General features: G+C 43.9%; 1 protein-coding gene across 1 annotated transcript in view; it reads left to right on the top strand.

Annotated features, from left to right (window-relative positions):
* The window catches only part of GABBR2 (gamma-aminobutyric acid type B receptor subunit 2), a 372,486-nt gene that overhangs the window by 144,882 nt on the left and 206,522 nt on the right, over positions 1–21,082 (top strand). The window contains exon 3 of the mRNA XM_012769020.3: positions 6,347–6,517. Within this exon, the coding sequence (XP_012624474.1) occupies positions 6,347–6,517 (171 nt within the window). The remainder of the gene's footprint in view (positions 1–6,346; positions 6,518–21,082) is intronic.

The raw sequence follows: 21,082 nt of genomic DNA, 5'->3' as shown, positions 1-21,082 counted from the left end.
AGAAAAAAACTGGACAGGAAGAGGAGAGGAGGGTACTAGGCACTCATTGCTTTCTGGGAGGCAGAGACCTCCCCAGTGAAGTTGTAGGCAGGAGAGAAAAGCCCTCGCAGCAGTGCATGCTGGGAATGAAAATGCTATGTTGATCCAGAGTATTAGGAAGTCAGGCAAAAAGGTGATGTCACCTCATTAATGTAGGTCAGAGCCTACTAGACACCCAAATCTGTGCTTAAATACTTATTCTCCAGTTTCCTGAGAAATGTACTCAATTAAAGTGTAAATAGAAAACAAGGCCAAGGGCAATCCACATGTTGTGTCTTTGATAAGCCAAGTCTGAAACAACTGCCTTACTTTTGAGAGTAAGTACCTTGAAAACATCTTTGAAAAGGTGCCTCAAAAATAATCAGAGGAGCACACTACTCAGAAGAAGGGGAGGAAGAGTCCACCTCTGAAAATGATCTATCATAGGATAAAGAAGAAAACTTGAGAAAGATGTTTGGCATCCTCATTTGTATGCCACATAACATAGTTTCCATGAAATAATCCAAGATAGGAGGGTGGGGAGAAAGGGGATATGATCATAAAGAACTAATAGGAAACTAAACATGTCAACAACACAATAAAAATCTGTTAAGGCCAATAAACCTTAAACTGAGGGTGTTGGAAAATAAGTCAGGTGACTTTCAGAACAAAGACCCTGAATGGCGAATGCGTGTGCACAGCTACTTAACCACATGATGGCCAAAGAGCTGCAAAGCCAAATAAAAATGAAGTGCCACTTTATCTCTGAAAGACTAACAAAATTTAGGAAGTCAGATAATACCAAATATTAGCCAGGATGTGAAAAATTGAGAACACTTACATCCTACTGCTTGGACTGTGAATTATATAGAAAACAGTGCAAGTTAAAATGCATATACCCTGCAATAGAATAGATAAACTAAAATAAGACGCTCTTCTAGAATGAAGACAAGGACAGAGAAACGAAAGAAAATGTGACAGCTATGAATTTGGAAAATGAAGAGACAACATACAGATAAACGGGTGTTCCAGAGGAGAGAGAAGAATATATGATGTAAACATATTATACATAATAAATGTATTATATATGTTATATTTATTATGTATGACACATAAAATATAATAAATATAGCATATATAATAAATATATTAAAATATATTGTAAATATAAATATATTATGTAATTACTTATATAATAACATTTATTATATTATATAATATGTAATATATTTTATATATATATATTTTTCTGAGCTGGAAGACCTCTGTGTATACATCATATACAAGGAATGTGTAGGATTCCCTGTATCTCAGATAAAATCTGAGTGTCACACCCAGATCTATCTTTTTCAAGAATAAAGAAGAAAAAAATCCTTCAGCTATCCAGGCAGAGGAAAGCAGATACCTACAAATGAACAACAATCAAGCTAGCCCCAGATTTCTCCTGTGCATCATTTTGTAGTTTCAAAGGGGAGAAGTGGTAGCCCAAGAATTTTATACCCAGCCAAATTCTGCCACGTGTCAAGGCAGCACAGAGCCAACTTCAGGAAATCTGCAACCCTTTACTGCTCTTCAGAATATCCAAAGGTTCTCCAGCAAGCTGACACCTGAAGCAAGATGAACTCGCACAGCCAGAGCAGAGAAAGTTAGCTGTGAAGTTGAGGACCAATGGGCACAAAAAGGAAGCATTGAAAAGCAGTAAGACAGCCAAGAAGAGGATAGATGCAAGACTAAGTAGTGCATCTCGGTGAGGGCTGAAAACCACTGACACAGCTCAACATCCCTGGTTTTGAATAAGCAGACTGAAGGCCAGAAATGGGGAGATATGGAGATAGCCACCATCGTTAAAGGACTCTAACACCAGCGCTCCTTCTCCCTCTGATGGCTGCCACCTGCCTCCTGTGCGCTCCCCAGCCCCTCCCCGCCTAGCACAGGCCCCAGCATCTGGCAACACTGGGGCTGCCAGCCCCAGTAAATAAAGTAAATATTTACTTTATTACAGAAGTAAACATACACATTTTAAAATCTGCCCATATGCTCTTTTCAAGAAATATGTTTTAAAGCAATCCTAATAGAATACAAATAAAAGAGGATCAAAGCTATGCCAGGCAAATGCAGGCAAAAATAAAGTCGGGGTTGCAATATTAATATCAAGCAAGATAAAGTCTAAAACAAAAAACCAATAAAATGACAAAGAGGTTTATTTTACCTTGATAAATATTTCAATCCTCAATTCACTCAATGAATATCTATTAAGTGCCTGCCATTTGCACTAGGCAAAGGTATACATTGCTGAAAAATAAAGATGTAATTGTGATGAACATTTATGTTCAAAACATAAAATCAAATCATATAAAGCAAATACTATCTAAACACATGGAGAAGTGTCATGGTCATAGAGATAGAGAACAATTTCACCAACCTCTCAGCCTTTGATAGGTAAAGTAAATGAAGATATGAAGCATATCATAATCATATAATTCATTTGATTTATCTATTATGCATGAGTAGTCTAGTAAAGAACTCTACAGCTTACAACTAGAGATTTCATTTTTTTTTCCCCAGCCACTGTAGATCTTTTACAAAAGTTGATTGAATCACAGGCCACAAAGAAAATCTCAATAAATTCCAAAAGCAGACACGATGTACACCAAATGCTCAAAATAATGCACTAAAACTAGAAACAATAACAAAGCTATAAATTAAATTTTAAATTACTCTCTGAAATAAATCCTTGCTTAGGAATTGACTGGAAGCCTCAAATCACAGTCTGTTCAGAAATGAACGTGGTTGTGTGAAATAAAGCAAGAGAGCCCAGAAAGTTTGCTGTCCAAGTTAGGGCCCTGCAGCTGGCAGCCCCAGTGTTGCCAGATGCTGGGGCCTGTGCTGGGCGGGGAGGGGCTGGGGAGCGCACAGGAGGCAGGTGGCAGCCATCAGAGGGAGAAGGAGCGCTGGTGTTAGAGTCCTTTAACGATGGTGGCTATCTCCATATCTCCCCATTTCTGGCCTTCAGTCTGCTTATTCAAAACCAGGGGTATTGAGCTGTGTCAGTGTTTTTCAACCCTCACCGAGCATCATAACCACTTGGAAAGTTTTTAAACAGTACTGATGCTTGGGCTGTATGCCCTGAGATTCTGGTATTCTTATAGTCATCGGTATCTTTAAAAAATCTCCCCAAATGATCCCAGTGTGCAGCCAGGGTAGAGCACCCCAGAGTTAGATGATTTCTCAGATTCTCCCCCAGTTCTGAAGTTCAGCAGTACTATTGGGCACCTGCAGTCTTTGCCCATGGAAAAAAGTTTTAGGAGGCTAAAGCCAGGCAAACAGTGATGCAAAGCAATCTAATCAAAGTGTGCATTATCTCAAATGGTGCAGAAAATGTCAGTGCCAGTTAATATTTTGTACCCAACATGATTTAGACCTGGGGCATATATCGTACTCCAAGCCCATTGTAAACACAATGGGCCATTTATTCACTGAACAGTAACCACTGTAATTACCTACAGGGCAAACATATGAGGTTGTTCAAGCAACAATTAATTGTGGACCTGGAACTAATGGAACAATAACGGTAAAGTAGCAACTGGAGTGTGATTCAGAAATCACATCAGAAAACCAATATTTTCTAAATTGTATTAGATAAGCATTTTTGGGGATGTGATGGCATATATAATGTCCCAGGTCCTGAAATAGTTGCTCCCAGATTTTTCTAATAGTTCCTTCTTACACTGATGAGCCTTGCAGTGTTGTTTTAATCTTGAGAGAAGGATCATGGACACTGGGTCTGAGGGGACTATTGGGAGCTTTCATTTCTTTCACTTACTGTGAGACCAGGTATTACCTGCAGGCAGGTGTGCAGCCTTTATTTGGATGGTAGGGTCCTCCTTGTGAATCTGATGGCAGCCATGGATTCTTTATTTAGAAAAATATGCATGCCTGTATGCATATACATGCCCATGCAAACCTTTCTCTACAGTTTTCAGGGGGTTCACAGATACCTTGAAGCCTCTCTGTTCTCACTAGGTTTTGATCTAGCCTCCATTTGCACACCTCCAGACACAGGGATCTCACTACTTCTAATGGCAGGCTTTCCATTGCTGGACTCCTCTGAATGGAGTGTTCCTCAATATGTCCAGCTGAAATTTTCCTCTCTATAGATTCTTTCCATTGGTTCTATTCTATCAAGAATCTTAAGAACAGTCATTCTACCCTTGACCCTTACCAGACTTGGGGTATCCTTGTCTTCATAGAGATCTTAGAAATTGGTTTCTGTAGGTGCTTTCTAGCTCCAGGTAGCAGCTGGTGGACTGCTGGTGGTCAGCTCTAACAGAAGATCAGGGACCCTAGGTAGTGACTGTCTATTCTCTAAACCAGACCAGGGAAATCCCTACTGCCTTCTCCAAGTCTCAGTGGGAAAAGAAAGTGCTTCCTATGGTGCTAGAAGAAGCGGTAAGTTATCTTCAACTGGAGCCTGAGGGGGCCAGGATGTTATTTTTCTGGATGCTTCAGTCAGACCCTGGGATATATCAAATCTAGAGCTGCTGCTGGGACAAGCAAGGATTTGGGGAGACAGCTGGTGGCAGCAAGGGTTGGGGAGACAGAGGGTGTGGCTTACTTCAGCCACACCCTCTCTGGATCAAAGATTTAAAAGACATAAGAAGGGAGGGAAGTAAGATGGAAGAGAAAGAGGGAGAAAGAAAAGGCAGACAGACTAGAAGAAACAATGGAGGAATTCTTTTATAATCTCAATATAAAAACAGCCTTTCTAAATACAACTCAAAACCTGAAGTCATAAAAGAAAAAATTGATAAATTCAACCACATTTAAAAAACACACTTCTACATGGCAAAGGGCACCATAAACCAATTCAAAGACAAACTACAAACTGGGGGAATAATTAGCAACTTCTACCACAAAGGGCTAAATTCCTTAATATAAAAGATCACTTCTACAAACTCTGAAGAAGACTAAGAGTCAAACTGGCAAACGGACAAAGAGGTGGACAGTTTCCAGAAAGGAGCTACCAATTGCTCTTAAACATAGGAGGAGATACTCCACTTCACTCGAAGTAAGATAAATGCAAATTAGAGCTGCAGCAAGATACTTTTTCCCCATCACACTGCAAAGATCAAAACATTTGATAACCACTTTCTGTGGGTGAGGCTGAGGAAAAGGATAGTGGAGATCAGAGGAAATTGTGGAGGAGGTGACATTTAAGCTGGGCCTTGTAGGACAGATAATTAAAATTCAATTTAACAACTTACTGGCAGTTAAAAGAAAAAGAAGAAATAATACAGAGAAAGATGGACAGATTTGACTACTGAGTGTAAATTAAAATACACACAAAATATAAAGGCAAACACACTGAGGTATTTGTGGCAACTATAATAGCTTGAATTTGAATGCTATACATATAAGAAACATTCATTATATTCAATAAGAAAAGCATTAGAATACTTCTCAAAAAATAAACAACATGAAAAAGTAACTGCTAAAATAGGACATACTAATAGATAGCGATGACCGCATGGAGAAAGATGCAATATTGTGTATAACTATGAATGCAATATAATTCCTTTTTTTAATGTGACAAATCATTATAAAAACAGAGAAGATATTTTATTCTCTCTATTGATGGGAATGTGGGGAAATTGGCCCTCTAATTATACCTGGTTAGGAGATGTACAGATTGGTAAAAAGTCCTTTCTGGAAATAAGTATTAAGTCTTTAAAGGCTAAGATTCATTATCTGAGAAATTTCATATCACAGACTCCTATGGAAATATAGGGGAAAATGCTGTGCACAGAGATGCCTGTAGAATATTAATAATATGACAATAATGACAAATTAGAAACAATCTAAATGTCCCCAAATTAGAGATGACCCAGTAAATTGTGGAATGTTCATATGTGGAAGTATTATGCAGCTATTCAAATGTTTACAAGGAGTTTTAACAGGATGGTTAAATGCTTTAGAGTAATGTTATGTGGGGAATAAACAGTTCAATTGTGTATGTAGAATGAAATCAAGACTCTTTTTTTAAAAATGCAGTCACCAAGCATAGAAAAACACTTCAAGGAAATAGACTATCATATCATATTAATATTAATGGTGATTCTTTGGGGAGGGGTGGATCATTGATTAGGTTTTTCATTCTGTCTCCTTATTTTGCATTTTACCCTCTCCTCAATTATGATGTGTTCCTTTTACAATAAAAAGGTTTAAAGACTGTCTTGCCCCATGTGTTTGTGTTCCTCTGTTCCGTTAAGCAAGGCGCCGGCTCACAGATGTGATGCTCACTCAGCGTTGTCTCTCTTATGTCTTTCAGCTTTCCTTTGCTGCAACCACGCCTGTGCTAGCTGATAAGAAAAAATATCCTTATTTCTTTCGGACTGTCCCATCAGATAATGCGGTGAACCCAGCCATCCTCAAGCTGCTCAAGCACTACCAGTGGAAGCGCGTGGGCACGCTGACGCAAGACGTGCAGAGGTTCTCCGAGGTACGCTCCGCCCGCGTGGACGTGGTCTCGCTTACTGCTGGCCGCTGTCATCTCCCAGCAAGGGGCAATGTGGCGTGATCGGGGGTGCATAATATCACGGGGCTTTTAAGCACGAGTTTATGAGCAAGATCAGGGCTGTTCCGCCATTGACAAGATAGAGCTGGGAGCTGAGGAATTTGTGTGGGGATTGGTGCAAACCTCCATCGTAGGCGGCTCAGGAGTGAACCTTCCCTGTCTCTAATTCTGTTTCTTTGAGCTGCGTTGTGTGGCTCACTCCCTCAGTGCCCCTGTCAGTTTGCTGTTCTTGTTACTGATCCTGCAGTGACCATCTAAAATCATAAAGTACTGACTACCAAAAGATATTCTCCCCTGAGGAACGTTCCAGGGAACTGCTGGCTTGGCTTATAAGCATACACTGATACACATGGTGGAGTTGTTTTGTGGGTTGTTTTTTTTTTTTTTTTTTTGCAAAAAGAAAAAAAGAAAAAGCCTAAATATATATAGCATAAAAGTGTTGCTTTGTCCCAACTTCCCTAAATCCCACTTTCTCTCTGAAAGGTAACCATTGCTTACAGTGGGTGTTCTTCTGCCTAAAACTTTTTCACTGTATTTGTTTTAAACCCAAATGACTTCATACTACTGTGTTTCCCCGAAAATAAGACAGGGTCTTATATTTATTTTTCCTCAAGAAGACACCTAGGGCTTATTTTCAGGGGGTGTCTTATTTTCCCCTCACAGCCTCAGCGTGCAGCACGCACAGGATGGCCGGGACCTGACAGCGGGAGCCAACCTTGTTGGTGGGGCTGCCCGCACCTTTCCAGTCACCTCTGGGATAGTAGCTGTCATGATGGGGCAGATGAGAAGGGCCACTCGTCGTCTTTACCTTTTAGTGCTCCATGACGAAATGCCTGGGTTGTGCAGATATGCTACGTAGCCACGCCCATCACTAAGCCTTATTTTTGGGGTAGGGCTTATATTGCTCAAATGCTTAGAAATCCTGCTAGGGCTTATTTTATGGGTAGGTCTTATTTTTGGGGAAACACGGTATATATTTTGCTTTTTTTACTTTACAACAGATCTTAGAGACCTTGATTGACTCCAAGTTTTAACGGGACGGGGTGCTTTGTCAAATGGGGGTATCATGACTTCCTCTGGATGTTAGCAGCTGTTCAATATCATAGCCAACACTTTCATGCCTAAATGTGCATCCTGACGATAGATTTCTAGAAGTGCCACTTAAAATTTTGAGAGGAATTGACCTCCAAAAAGTCTGTTTCAATTTCTAGTCCCACCAATGGCTTTTGACAATTCCTGTTTCTACATATTCTTACTAACAAATTTTTAAAAGATTATCCCCACTCAGATGGGTGCAAAGTGGCCTCTTGCCTTTTTTCCCCCATTTGCTTTGTGTCTCCTGTGTGTCTCTGTGCTCTCGATACTAGTAGCTTCCAAAAACACAAGACAAATCAGGTGTGCTTAGAGCTTCACACTGCTGGCTGTGTGGGCAATTCCACATGTGGGTCAGGTGTGCAGGCAAACCTCACGGGAGAGGTAGGGGAGGACACACACCCTCTGCCAGGCTGGGCAGGGGCGGCGAGAAAGGTGGGGATAGAGCAGGGCAGGGAATCGACAGACTTGGTTTCCCCTCCAGCTCTGCACTTAGCTTTCCAAGGCTCTTGTTCCCGTGTCTCCCATGGGATGGAGAGACCACTTCATACATTGGCTGTGTGATGACGGAGGAGTCACCTCGCTTCTCTGAGTTCCATTTCCTCCCCTATAAACTCCAATAACCCTTTGCATGCTTCCCTGCAGTTTTTTTTTTTTTTTTTGCCAAATTCCAATGAGTAAGAGCTTTGTAAACTATGAAGCTCACACACAGAGAGGGCTGTTTTTGGAGGTGCTTGGAGGGTGGAAGTGTTTGGCCCCACAGTCCATGGTTGTGCAAACAAGGCAAACTTTTCCCAGGCAAGACTGCTCCTCATGTTCCCACCTCTCTGTTTCTCAGCCCCTCGGAGGAGGCACAAAGGGAACTTGACCTCCAGTGGGAGTGACTCATTGCCAACACTGAAGAGGCTTTTGCTGGAAGCCCGCCCTTTAGAGAGCAGTGATAAATGTTCTAAAGCGAGTGTGAAACAGGTTGATGGTGGAGCATGGGGAGGGCCAGTCCCATGGCCCCATTAACACTGGACCCTGCAGCAGTTTGGAGGGAACTGCTTTTTTCTAATAGCATCTTTGGCTGTCAGAGCCTGAAGGGCCATTAGAGACACCTCCCCTAAACTCATTTTGTAGAAGGGGAAACTGAGGCCCAGAGAGGGGAAGGGACAAAGTTCAGGGTTGCAGAGCTCCTCTGAAGTCATGAAATATTGTTCACAGAAAAGTCAGGACTGAATTCTGGGGCCCTGACTCCTAGTTCAGACTTCCCCTCCCTCCTTTTTTCTGTCCATAACTTCCTGGAGTCACATGGGAACTACCTGCATGTAGCCTCTGAAATTCCCACCAGACTTGGTCTAAAGAGGATAATTTATCAGCCCTGACATTATTTGAGTGCTTTATATGTTCCCAAACACTATCACAGCCAGCCTCCCTGTAGGGAGGGGTGATGGTTCCCATTTTGCAGAAGAGGAAACTGAGGTTTGCAGAGGGTGGATGGCTTCGTGCCCCAGGACACATGCTGGTGAAGAGCCCATCCAGGGCTGGAAGCCTGACCCTCTGGACCGTTGGCCAGTGTTATCTCTAATATACCGTCCTCACTGGGATCAGGTATGGACAGTTTGATGCCACATCTGCATCCCTGCACAGCTGTGGTAGGGCCCTCCGCCGGGGTTTCAGGGCATCTCAGCGGGAAACCTCTGTTCCCGAGGACAGGATGTTGCTTGGTGGTATTGCTGGCAAGGACCCCTCCTGATTTAAATCTCTCAGCCCAGCTGACTCCTCTCTGTGCCCAAGGGCTTTGGCATCCCTCTCCTGATGTCTGGACTGCAGCGCTGGAGTGCAGGCCCTGGAAACTCGCCAGGGGCTAACAGCTTTTCGTGAGTGCAAAGGAAACTGGATTCCTTTTATGAAACTGGTCGATCAGCAGCGTCAAGCACTTCTGTTCCGGACTGGTGCGCTGGAAGGAATGTCAAGTGAAAGCAATCCTGAAGTTGGAAGTAGTGGTGGCGGTGCCATAATCCCACAGCACTTATGACTGTGGCGTTAGGACTTTGGAAGGGGTAGAAGGCTGAAGGCCACCCCACCTTGGGACCAGCTGCTTCTTTGAGCCCCTAACCTCTGAGATTCAAGGTCAGCACACACTGACCCACAGGCTGCTCAGGAGTTGGATCAGATGAGCCGATCTCTAGGCTCAGTTTGGCCAAGCGAGGGCTGTGTGACCACAGGCAATTCACTTTACTTTGCTGATTCTGGGACCTATCAGATCTGAAGCAGCTGCTGGGACAACAAGGGATCCATGGAGAGAATCAGTGGCTGAAAAGACTGAGCTTGCTGCAGCTGTGCCCTCTCTGAGTCAAAGATTTAAAAGGAGATGAAAGAAGGAAGGAAGGACCAGGTGGACTGATCTTTCAGCCCATCTTTGCTAATCGATGGCTGTGTGACTTTAGGTCTCACAAAGATCTGGTTTCCCCTTTGGTAAAGTGGGGATACATATTCCTCTTCGCAGGCGCTGAGATGGTTAGATGAGAAAACATAAGGCCTCTGCATGCTAGGTGCTCACTACGGGCCATCCGTCCACTCGGAGAGTAATGCGGTGGCCCCTGTGTGCGCAGGCTGAGCCGGGCCCTGTGCTACTGCAGGACAGAGATCCGCCGTACTGGCCTTGGGGTGAGGCAGGGCCAGGCTTCCTGCAGGGGATCCTCAGCTCTGGCTGCTCAGTAGAGTCACCAGGGAATTTTGGTTTTGCTTTGTTTTAATACAAAATAAAATTTAAATTCCCTAAGCTGGATTTTTTTTCTTTTCTTCACTTTTAGCAGCTTTATTGAACTATGTACCATACAGTGTGCACACTGTTAGTATACAGCTCAGTTATTGTTAATGAACATACACGGGTGTGCAGCCATGGCCACAGTCCAGTTTAGCACACGCCCAAGGACTCCAAAAACTCCCTCGTGTCCATCTGTAGTCGGTCCAGCCCCCCAGCCCCAGGTTTAGTTTTGCCTTTCATGGAAATTTCATATAAATGGAATTATTAATATATAGCATAGTGTCTTTTGTGCCTGGCTTCTTTCAGTCAGCCAGTGCTTTTGCCGTTCATGATGATGTGGCACATAGGAGTAGTTGGTGTCTTTGTCCTGCGGAGTAGTATTCCCCTGTGTGGACAGCACGCCTTTTAGAGTCACCTGGGGAGCTTTAAAAATCCTGATGCCCAGGCCATGTTCAGGACAATCACATTCGAGGGACCTGGCATTAGAGCCAGCTCTCCCCTTGGCTTCAACACATGATGGTGTTGAGAATGCCTGTCCTGGGTCTCCGGCTCAGAGTGGAGTTCAGGGTGGAAATGACGCCCTCTTGTGGTGGGAGCCCTTGAGCTTATAGTAGTCCTTGTCTACCTGGTCGCCGTTCCACCTGTCGGCTGATCTACCTGGCAGCCCTCAGCTGGCCTGGGGACTGAGGAGGCAGGATGGAGAAGGTGGAGAGAGGTCTCAGGCCAGTGCTGGGTCCCACCAGGTGTAAGACAGTGGTGCGGGTGCTGATGAGGAGTGGAGGCTACTGCTGAGAGAGTGGTCCACGGGGTCTGGGATGGAGAGGGACGGGCAGGCAGGTGGCCCATGGCCTGGAAGTAGTATGTGTGTGTCTGGAAGTCTCCATGAAGTAACCTCCCCCGTTATCCACATCCCCAGCCGAGGGCGCATGGGTTGCAGCTGATGGACCTGCACTGACACACCACGAGTACCCAGAGCCCATAGTTGACACCAGAGTTCATTCTTGGTGGTATGCATTCTGTGGTTTGGGACAAATGCATAATGACATGTGTTCATCATTGTAGGATCATATAGAGTATTTTCACTGCCCTGTCTTTTTACTGTTCTCCATAGTTTTGCCTTTTCCATAATGTCATATAGTTGGAATTGTACTTGAATGTAGCCTTTTCATATTGGCTTCTTTCACTTAGTTAATATGCATTTAACTTTCCTCCATGTCTTTTCATGGCTTGATAGCTTATTTCCTTTTAGCACAGAGTAATGCAGTCATCCCTGGGGGGGATTTGTTCCAGGACCCCCTGAGGATACCAAAATCCATGGATGCTATTGTCCGTTGAATGAAAATGGCATAGTAGTTGCATATAACCTGTGCACATCCTCCATATACTTTGTTCATCTCTAGGTTACTTGCAATACCTAATATAATCTGAGTGATATGTAAATAGTTGTTATACTGTATTTGTATTTGTATTTTTATTGTTGTATTGTTATTTTTATTGTTTTTGTCTAAATATTTTTGATCTGTGGTTGGTAGACTTAAAGGATGGGGAACCCACAGATGTGGAGGGCCAACTGTAGTCCATCGACTGGATGTACCTCAGTTTATTTATCCATTCACCTACTGAAGGACGTCTTGGTGACTTCTAAGTTTTGGCAATTATGAGTAAAGCTACTTTAAACATGAGTGTGCAGGTTTTGTGTGGATGTAAGATTTCAACTCCTTTGGGTAAATACTGAGGAGCTTGATTACTGGATCATATGGTTGAGAGTGTTTAATTTTGTAAGAAAATGCCAAACTGTCTTCCAAAGTGGCTGTACCATTTTGCATTCCCACCAGCAATGGATGAGAGTTCCAGTTACTCCCCATCCTTGCCAGCATTTGGTGTTGCCAGTGTTCTGGAGTTTGGCTATTCTAATAGATGTGTGGTGGTGTCTTATTTAGTTTGCATTTCCCTGATGACATATGATGTGGAGCATCTTTTCATGTGCTCATCTCCCATCTTGTTTTCTCATTTTAGGGATAAGAATAACGAAAGTACCCACCTCACAGGGTTGATTGGGAAGATTAAATGTGTTAGGATACCTAAAAGGCTAAGAAAAGTGCTTGACTCATCATAAGCACCATGCAAGGGGTAGCTGCTATTTTTATTACCATCTAGAATCTAGTTCCTTAGCCCATGGCTGGCCGCCATCCAGGAGCCCTGCTATGTGGCTGAGTCTTTGTGCCAGCCAGAGCATCGCTAACCTTCCTCCCCTCCCCTCCCCTCCCCTCCCCTCCCCTCCCCTCCCCTCCCCTACCCTCCCCTCCCCTCCCCTCCCCTCCCCTCCCTCTAAACAGACTCCGAGACTCCCTACCTGGTCTCTGGTCCTCAGTGGTCTTGAGGCTTCTGGGGCTGACCTTTCCATACTGGTAGCCTCCCTCAAGTGGCAGGACCCACTGGGGCCCTTGATCTGCCCAAGACCTAAAGGTCGCCATCTGCAAAGGTTCCTCTTCAAAGCACCTGCCCTTTCAGGCCCTCCCGGCCCTGCCTGGCTCTTTGAAACCTTTTCCTCTTGCCAAGTTGCCATCTGCCCTACCAAAGGGATCTCTGGTCAACTTCTCTGAAGTTCCTGCTTACTATCCTGGAGCAGTAGCCTGGGAGATGCTCCTGCATCAGAGGACAGGGAGGCCTCAAGCTTGCACCTGATCCAGAAGCCACCCTAGGTAGACAGATCAGTCGTTTCCTGCCACTCTTAACAGGAATGAGCTGGCAACGTGACTCAAGAGACCCTGCACAGTCCTCCTTCTCTGTCCCACCTCCAGTCACTGTCCCTTTTGCCCCTTTGGTCCAGCCACACCTCCATGCTGTCTTCTTTTTCGGCAAGAACATCCCCCCACACACACCTGGCTCAAACCTCCTCCCCAACTGGCTCAGATGTACCACCTCTGTGATCCCCGTGCCAGCTCTATGCATGACGCAGCACAAGACACCATCTGCTTCCTCTTCTCTTTCCACTGCCACTGGATGGGGCAGCCCCTGTGGACAAGAGGCACGGCTGACCTCTGTGCCCCTCACCCTGCCTGCTGCCTGGTGCATGTGTGTTCAATAAGGATTTCTGTAAACAGTTCTCTCCCTGTTAAGGCAGATTCTTAGGGGCAAATGCAGTTATTTCCCCTCTGTTGCCCTGAGTCTGCCTGCGCCTGGGATGGTGGGTGGAGGGTGGAGGGGTGCTGGGCTGGTGCTGGCTCCTGTCCTCACCTTCCCACCTCCTGCCTGAGCTACCCGGGCCCTCAGGAAGAAGGGAGGGGCTGGCAAAGTCAGCAGGTCTGTCTCCCACAGAACTCAGCATAGATCAAGCCATCATTTCTTAATTTGAAGTCTTTTTTGCATGTGACATTGTTTGTTGTGGGAATTTTCCTAAAGATCTCAGTGGAAAGTTCTGAGCCAGCCACTGGAACCGGCAGTGCCCAAGAACCTGCCATGTGGTTGCTTATGGATGACGTCAGCGTTGGGCATCGGGAGTGTACACAGTGTGGTTTGTCTAAGTTATTTTCCCTGACCGGTCATCCTGGGAGTTTCATTCAGACTTGTTCACACTTCAGCATCCTCTGTGTTCAGGATCGGGTGATCCTGTCTTCTGGAGCAGCTGTTCTCTAAGTGTGGTCCCTGGACCATCACCAGCAGCATCCCCGGGCTCCATCCCAGACCCAGGGTGGGGCTCAGCAGTCTGATTTCGACGTAGGCTAGAGTCTGAGAACCACTGCACTGGAGGAGTGGGCAGCCTTCGGGCGAGACCACTGTTTTCCTAAGCCGACTTTATCAGAGAAAAGGGCCACGCACGCTGGGAGGGCTGAGCCACCTCCTGTCTCTGTCCTTGGCTTCCCTCCCAGCTGCAGGATCACCTGGGCCGCCCCCGAATCCACAGATCTTTTATCATTGGGAGATAGGAGGGGACTCCCGACGGATCAGATTCTAATCCTAATGGCACTAGCGCCCCACCTCTTGCCCCAACTTTTATCTGAAGAACTTGCTAATGCTTTTAGGTGACTTGGCTGCCCTCCCAGCAGGCATCCTCTCCTTCTCTGTGCTCTCACCTCATGCTCTGCGGGGACCAGGCCCCCAGTCAGCCAGCAGGAGCAGCTCCCTATCTGTCCTGCCTGTGCCTGGTGGCAGTTGGTAGCATCCTCTTTGGCTGTTTTTGGAGTGGCAGGTCCGTTTTTTCCCAGAGTGTGGTATGAATATGTGACATGACTTTTGTACCATTTTAATAGTTCTGCATCCATATTATTATATCCTAGAAAAAATTATGACTAGTCCATCAAAACTGCACTTCATGGATGTTATTGCTGAGGGTGGAACCCCTGTTTTAAAAGCAAGATGGTTTAAAGGAAAATACTAAGTTAGTGCTTACATAGGTGGTGCACAGACATGGTGAAATGGCCTCTGAGGGGTGTGGGGGTGACTGTGACTTGGGGCCCACCGGGATGAATGAAGACCCCTTGGCCACCTGTTCGATTAACTCATGAGGGCGGGAGAGGGTACTGCCATGCCAACAGGCTTCTCCTTGAAGCCCTGATCTAAAGCATATTCAATGGGAGGGACTTTGCCAGGTTCAGTGGGGCCAAGAACTGGCCCCCCAAGGCTTCAGCCCTGTGCTGAGGTTCCCTGGTGGCAGACCTGAGGGCTCAAGCAACACTGTTCCTTCGTGTGAGTGCCCTCGGGGGAAGCACAGTCCACCCGAGGCTTCTCTGCCCTGCCTGGCCCTGCAAAGTGGAAGGCTCCTCCTGGGTGACAGCCATTGCCCGTCAGATCTCCAGTTTCCAGTGCTCCTGCCATCTTGGTGGCAGTGTGTGCCTATCTGGGAGCACATCCAGGAGTTTTGGTCCAAGGCTGGCTGCCATGGCTCAGAGCTCCTGCCTTGGGACAGACAGCCCTCTAGGCTCCTCCTTCCACTCCAAAACAGGGAGGAGACCGAGGGCCCATCCACAGTGCAGAAGGAAGACCCTGGGACCTGGTGGAGGGTCCTCCCTAACATGCCACCCAGCCCTTCCCCCCTCCACACGCAACACACCAGCTCTTAAAAGAAAGGGGTGGCCCCAGAGACACTGGGTGTCTGGCTGTGGGTCTGTGGTCAGGGGGCTGGGTGAGTGCAGCATTTGAGGGGGTGTGCAGTATTACATAAATACACCCTCCACCCAGGCTGTGTGGATGCTGGGACACGGGGCTGGGTAAGTGGGCACGCCTTCTCTGAGACAGCCCACGGGAGAGCTGTGGGTCTCTGGGGAAACTGGCCATGTATGGCGACCTCAACACCCTCACCAGGGACGCTTTCTGGCATCTCCTGCACAGCCTCGGGCCAGGTTCCCAGGGCATGACTCCAGCCCTGTGAAGCTGGAGTCAGGACCAGCTGCATCAGGACCTTTGGGGTAGGGGAATGTAGTTATGACGTCATCCCCTGCCATTTATGGGGGACCTACTGTGTGCTGGGTGATTATATGCAATCATCCAGCGGGGTGCCTCTGTTTCATAGAGCAGACTCCCCCAGGGACGGTTAAGTAACTGCCAAGGTCTCACAGCCAAGAGGTGGCCATTGTAGACAGAAAACCAGGTTTGTACCTGCCCTTGTGGAGAGAAGGAGGCTGGGCTCTGGGGCCAGGACCCACACAACACCCACAGCCCACCCTACCCCAGAAGCAAGCAGGGAAAGAAATAGACCAGCCAATGCATTCACAGTCCCTTGTCATTTTTGCGGTGGGATTCCGCACTGTCTTGTCATTGTCCTCCCAGGTCTGGAATCTCAGAGCCCAGCGCTGTCCCCCACAGCTGCTCCTACCGCACCTCCCAGGACACTTTGTTTCGGTCAGGCCTCTTGGCTGACTGAGCAGCGAATCTTGCGGTGTGTAGGTTCCCCAGAGCTATTCTGGTACATTCTGGCTGCAGTTTCTCCGCCAAGGCCCATCTGCCGGGCTTGGGTAGTGCCAGAGCCACATGAGCAAAGGAGCGGAGTTGGGAAGCTGTGTGGAGCTTTCGGGAAATGGCGAAGAGTCTGTTGGAGCTTGGTAGCCTGAAGTACGGGGACAGAAGTGGGAGAACGGGCTGGGAGATGAGAAGGATGGGGAAGGCCCCTGAGTTTGGACTTTACCTGTCAACAGTAGGGAGCCATGGAAGGTTTTTAAAGGAGGGGTGAGGTAGTAGCAGTGTCGAGAGCAGATTGGGACGAGCAGAACAGAGGCTGGGAAAGCAGCCAGGAAGTTATTGCAGTAATTCCAAAGAAAAATAATAAGTTTGCAGTTACTGTCTTACATAAAAATGTCAAGTCCTCTTTGTAGTTATTTTTTGCTTTTTTTAATTTAAAAATACTAATTATTGTTTTCTAACTGTAATGTTGATATGCACTCAATGAGGGAAACTTGGAAAACACAGAAGAGCAAAAAGGAAAATTAAAAATTGGCCCACTGAAAGGTCATTGTTAGCGTCTAGGCTGATGTCTTCACTGTTTTTTTTCAATGGACATAAATGAACATGAATAAACAAATACGTGCCCAGGCCATGGAAATGGCTTCTTTAACTTGGCAATGCAGGGAAATGTCTTCTCAGGTCAGCAAATGTTCTCCACCACTGTGACTCATGACGGCTGCCTGGCACTTGCTGGCTTGGTCCCGGTGGTCTCCGTAAGCTGCCCCGACCTGTGCCCTCTCTGATGTCTTCTGGGCTGTATTTGCCTCCAGTCTTGCTTATGCTATTATCTGTTCCCTCCTATCCTATATTCCTGTAATTCTGTAAATATTCTGTCCATTAGTGGTTTTCTTAATTGTTTTCTAGAACCGTTAGGGGCTTTTTTTCTTAAAAAATTCTTTGTCTGCCGTTTCAAGGACTTTAGGATAGGACAGAAGCTAGATGTGTATATGCTGTCACCATTTTTATCCAATCTCTGTTCAAAAATTCTTCCCTATGTGTTTGCCATAAATTACTCAAGAAGGCCCCTGTTATTGAACATGGAGGTAGTTGCCAGTTTTTACTGATTATAATCAACGGTGCCATAAACTCATACTTGTATTTTTGTGTGAACATTCTGATTATTTTCCAAAGATAAATTCCTAGAAATAGCATATGCATATTTTTGAACCTTTTGTACATATTGCCAAATTGTCCTCCAGAAAGATCATACCAATTTAGAGTTTCATAGCAGTATATATAAGAGTGTTCCCTGCCAACATTGTGTATTATTCTGTTCTGATCTTTGGCAATTGCTATTTTAATTTGCATTTCTTTGATTACTATTGAGATTGGATTTTATTTTACTAAGAATCTTTCTCATTTCTGTTTCTCCTTTTGTAAATTGGCTGTTCATGTTGTTGGCACTTTTTCCTGTTGGAGTGTTCTTTTTTTTCTTACTGATTTATAAGAGCTCTTTATAAAGTAAGGATATCAGCCCTTGTCACATTTGTTGAGATATTCCCCCACGTTTCAAGTGACATTTAATTTTGTTTTTGATGTTACTCAATATATTGAAATTTTTAATGTTTTATATAGTAGAATTTATCAAGACAATTTTTTTTACCTTTCTGTTATGCTTGGCAAGCTCTTCCCATCCCAAGAATTTTTGTAAATACCTACATTTTTGTCTAGTGTATTTATTACTTCAATTTTTAATTTATCTGGAATTTCAGTATATGGTCTGAATATCAAACCTTTCTTCTCCTGCCCCCATAGTCACTCAATTATTCTTTCAGCTCTTAATTAATATACCTTTTCCTGACCAATTTAAAATGTCCATGCTAAATTTTGTCTTTAGAAAATAATATATTACATTTTATATATGCCTTAGACCAGTTCTGTATGATAGAAATATAATGTGGGCCACATATGTGATTTTCAACTTTCTAGTAGCCACATTTTAAAAAGTAAAAAGGAACAGGTAAAAGTAATTTTAATAATATATTTTATTTAATGCAATATATCCAAAATATTATCATTGCAACATATGTGAGTAGCATTTCAAGTGCTCAGTCATCACATGTGGCTAGTGGCCACCATAGTGGACAACGCAGCTGTAGACTGTTCCTGAGTTTCTAGATTCCATTCTATTGATCTGTCTGCTCTGGAACTGGCACTCTAGCATTCTTTTATAATATAGTTTAATAACATGCAATCCTCCCTTCTTTCTGCACAATTATTTTTATTTTTACCAATTTAATTTTTGCAAGGTTCCAAAAATACCCTTGATGTTTTTATTTGAATTTCAGTAATTAGAATTAATTTGAAGAAGATTCAACATCTTTGTAATACTGTGTCTACTCATTCATGAATGTGGGACAGATCTCTATTCAAAGTTTTTTGTTGAGTCTGCAGTAAAGTTTGTCATTTTCTTCAGATAGGACCTTTCCATTAACTGTTAGGTTTATTTTCAGGTCTTCTAAATCTATTATTGCTTTGCAGAATGGGATGTACTTTCCTGGATGTTTTTGAGTAGTCATTGCTGGCATATGGGAAAGCTATTGATTTGTGTGTATATACCTTATGACTGGCCATATTGAACTCTCATTACTTCTGGGAGTTTTCCCTCTCTTAATTCCCTTGGGTTTTCTAGGTAGATACAATAATATCTGGAGCAAGGATAAATTTGCTTTCTGTTTTCCAGCATTATAACATCTTTATCTTCATCATTTTTCATTGAGACAGTACTGCATAGTGGTTAAGAGCAAAATGACTGTCTGGGTTCTAATTCTGGCTCAGTTATTTGCTGGTGTCCTTGGGTAAGTTATTTAATTTTTCTGCTTCCCTGATAATGGGGACATACTCATATTACCTCAAGTGTTGTGAGTATTAAAATAGTTAATGCATGTAAAGCACTTAGGGCTTAGAACAGCGTCCAAACTAGTACCCATTATAAATATTGCAGGGGCTCCCCACTATATATATATGTAATATATATATATTATATATTATTAATATATGCCATTGTATATTAATAATATGTTATTATTGCTTCATCACTGGATGTTCTAGAATTATATTGAAAAACAGTAATTAACAGTGGGTATCTTTGTCTTCTTCTTGACTTTAATAAAAATGCTGTTGGTAAGGTGTGATGTCTATTGGAAGAACAGATATTCCTCATCATGTTGAGGAATATTCTATTTTTATTCACTCCGTTTATATGCCAGATATGCATGCTAAAAAGTCAGGTGCTTTTTTAGAGTCCAAACTAATAGCTATGCATTTTTTCTTTGATCTATTAGCATGGAAAATTATAGTCATCAATTTCCTTGTATTCATCCATTTAATACATATTTATTGAGTCCCTACCATGTGTGGGTCCCTGTTCCAGGCACTGTAGACACATCAGTGAGTAAAGCAAAGTCCCTGCCCTCAAGGAGCTTGCATTCTAGTGTGTGTGTGGAGGGGAAGATGATAAAAAAAATGAGCAAATAAATTTAAAATATGCCAGATGATAATAAGTGCTAGGGAGAAAAATAGAGCAGGTAAGGGGAGTAGGATATGCCATGCAGAGGGGGGTGAAGTCAAGGAGAGCTTCAAAGAGAAGGTGATGTTTGTTTGTCTGATGTTTTAGGCACCTGAGGGCAGAAAGGGGCAAGAGGGGTATCTGGGAGAACAGATGTGCAAAGGTCCTGAGGCGGGAGGGGTTCCAGAGGAACTGGGGCAACGCCAGCGAGGCCATTATGGCTGGGACGGAGTAGGGGAGGGGAAAATGGTGTGGAGGGGTGGGCGTCGGAGTGGAGAATAGATTTAGGGCCCTTATAGGACATTGGCGAGGACTTTGGCTTATACTACGAGTCAGTTGAGACACTACTGGAGAGTGTCTCCGTTTTTGTTTTTAATTTAGAAAAAAATTCACCGTTTTAACCATTTTAAAGCATATAATTAAATGGTTTTCAGGATACACACAATGATGTGTGACCATTACCATTATCTTATTCCAGAACATTTTCGTTACCCCCAAAAGAAATTCCATATCCATTAGCAGTCATTCATTTCCCCCATCCCTCAGCCCCTGAGAACGATTAATCTACTTTGTGTCTCTATAGATTTATCTATAGTAGACATTTCATATCAATAGAATTATAAAATATGTGGCATTTTGTGTCTGGCTTATTCACTTAGCATGATGTTTTCAAGGTTCATCCATGTTGCAGCATGTATCAATAATGTATCAGTTCTTCCTTTCTTTTTTTATGGCCAAATAATATTTCATTATGTGGCTGTAACACATTTTGTTTACCCATTCACCAGCTGATGAACATTTCAGTTGTTTCAACTTTTGGCTATATTGAATAATGCTGCCATGAACATCAGTGTGCAAGTTTTTGTGTGAACATATGTTTTAAGTTATCCTGAGTATGTACCTAGAAGTGAGATTGCTGGATCACATGGTAATGCTACATTTAACATTTTGAGAAACTGCCAAACCATTTTCTGGTTTCCATCAATGGCTATACGATTTTACATTCCCACCAGCAATGTATAAGGGTTCCAATTTCTCCACATCCTTGCCAACACTTGTTATTTTCCATTTAAAAAAATTATAGCCATTTTAGTGGGTGTGAAGTGGTGTCTTCTTGTGGTTTTGAAATTCATTTCCCTAATGAATAATGATGTCGAACATCTGTTCACGTGCTTATTAGCTTATTATTTGTATATTATCA

The sequence above is a fragment of the Microcebus murinus genome, chromosome 12 (assembly GCF_040939455.1).
Source record: "Microcebus murinus isolate Inina chromosome 12, M.murinus_Inina_mat1.0, whole genome shotgun sequence".
In the NCBI taxonomy this organism is placed as follows: Eukaryota; Metazoa; Chordata; class Mammalia; order Primates; family Cheirogaleidae; genus Microcebus; species Microcebus murinus.
The sequence above is the reverse complement of the archived record's forward strand: the minus strand, read 5'-3'. Positions and strand labels throughout refer to the sequence as shown.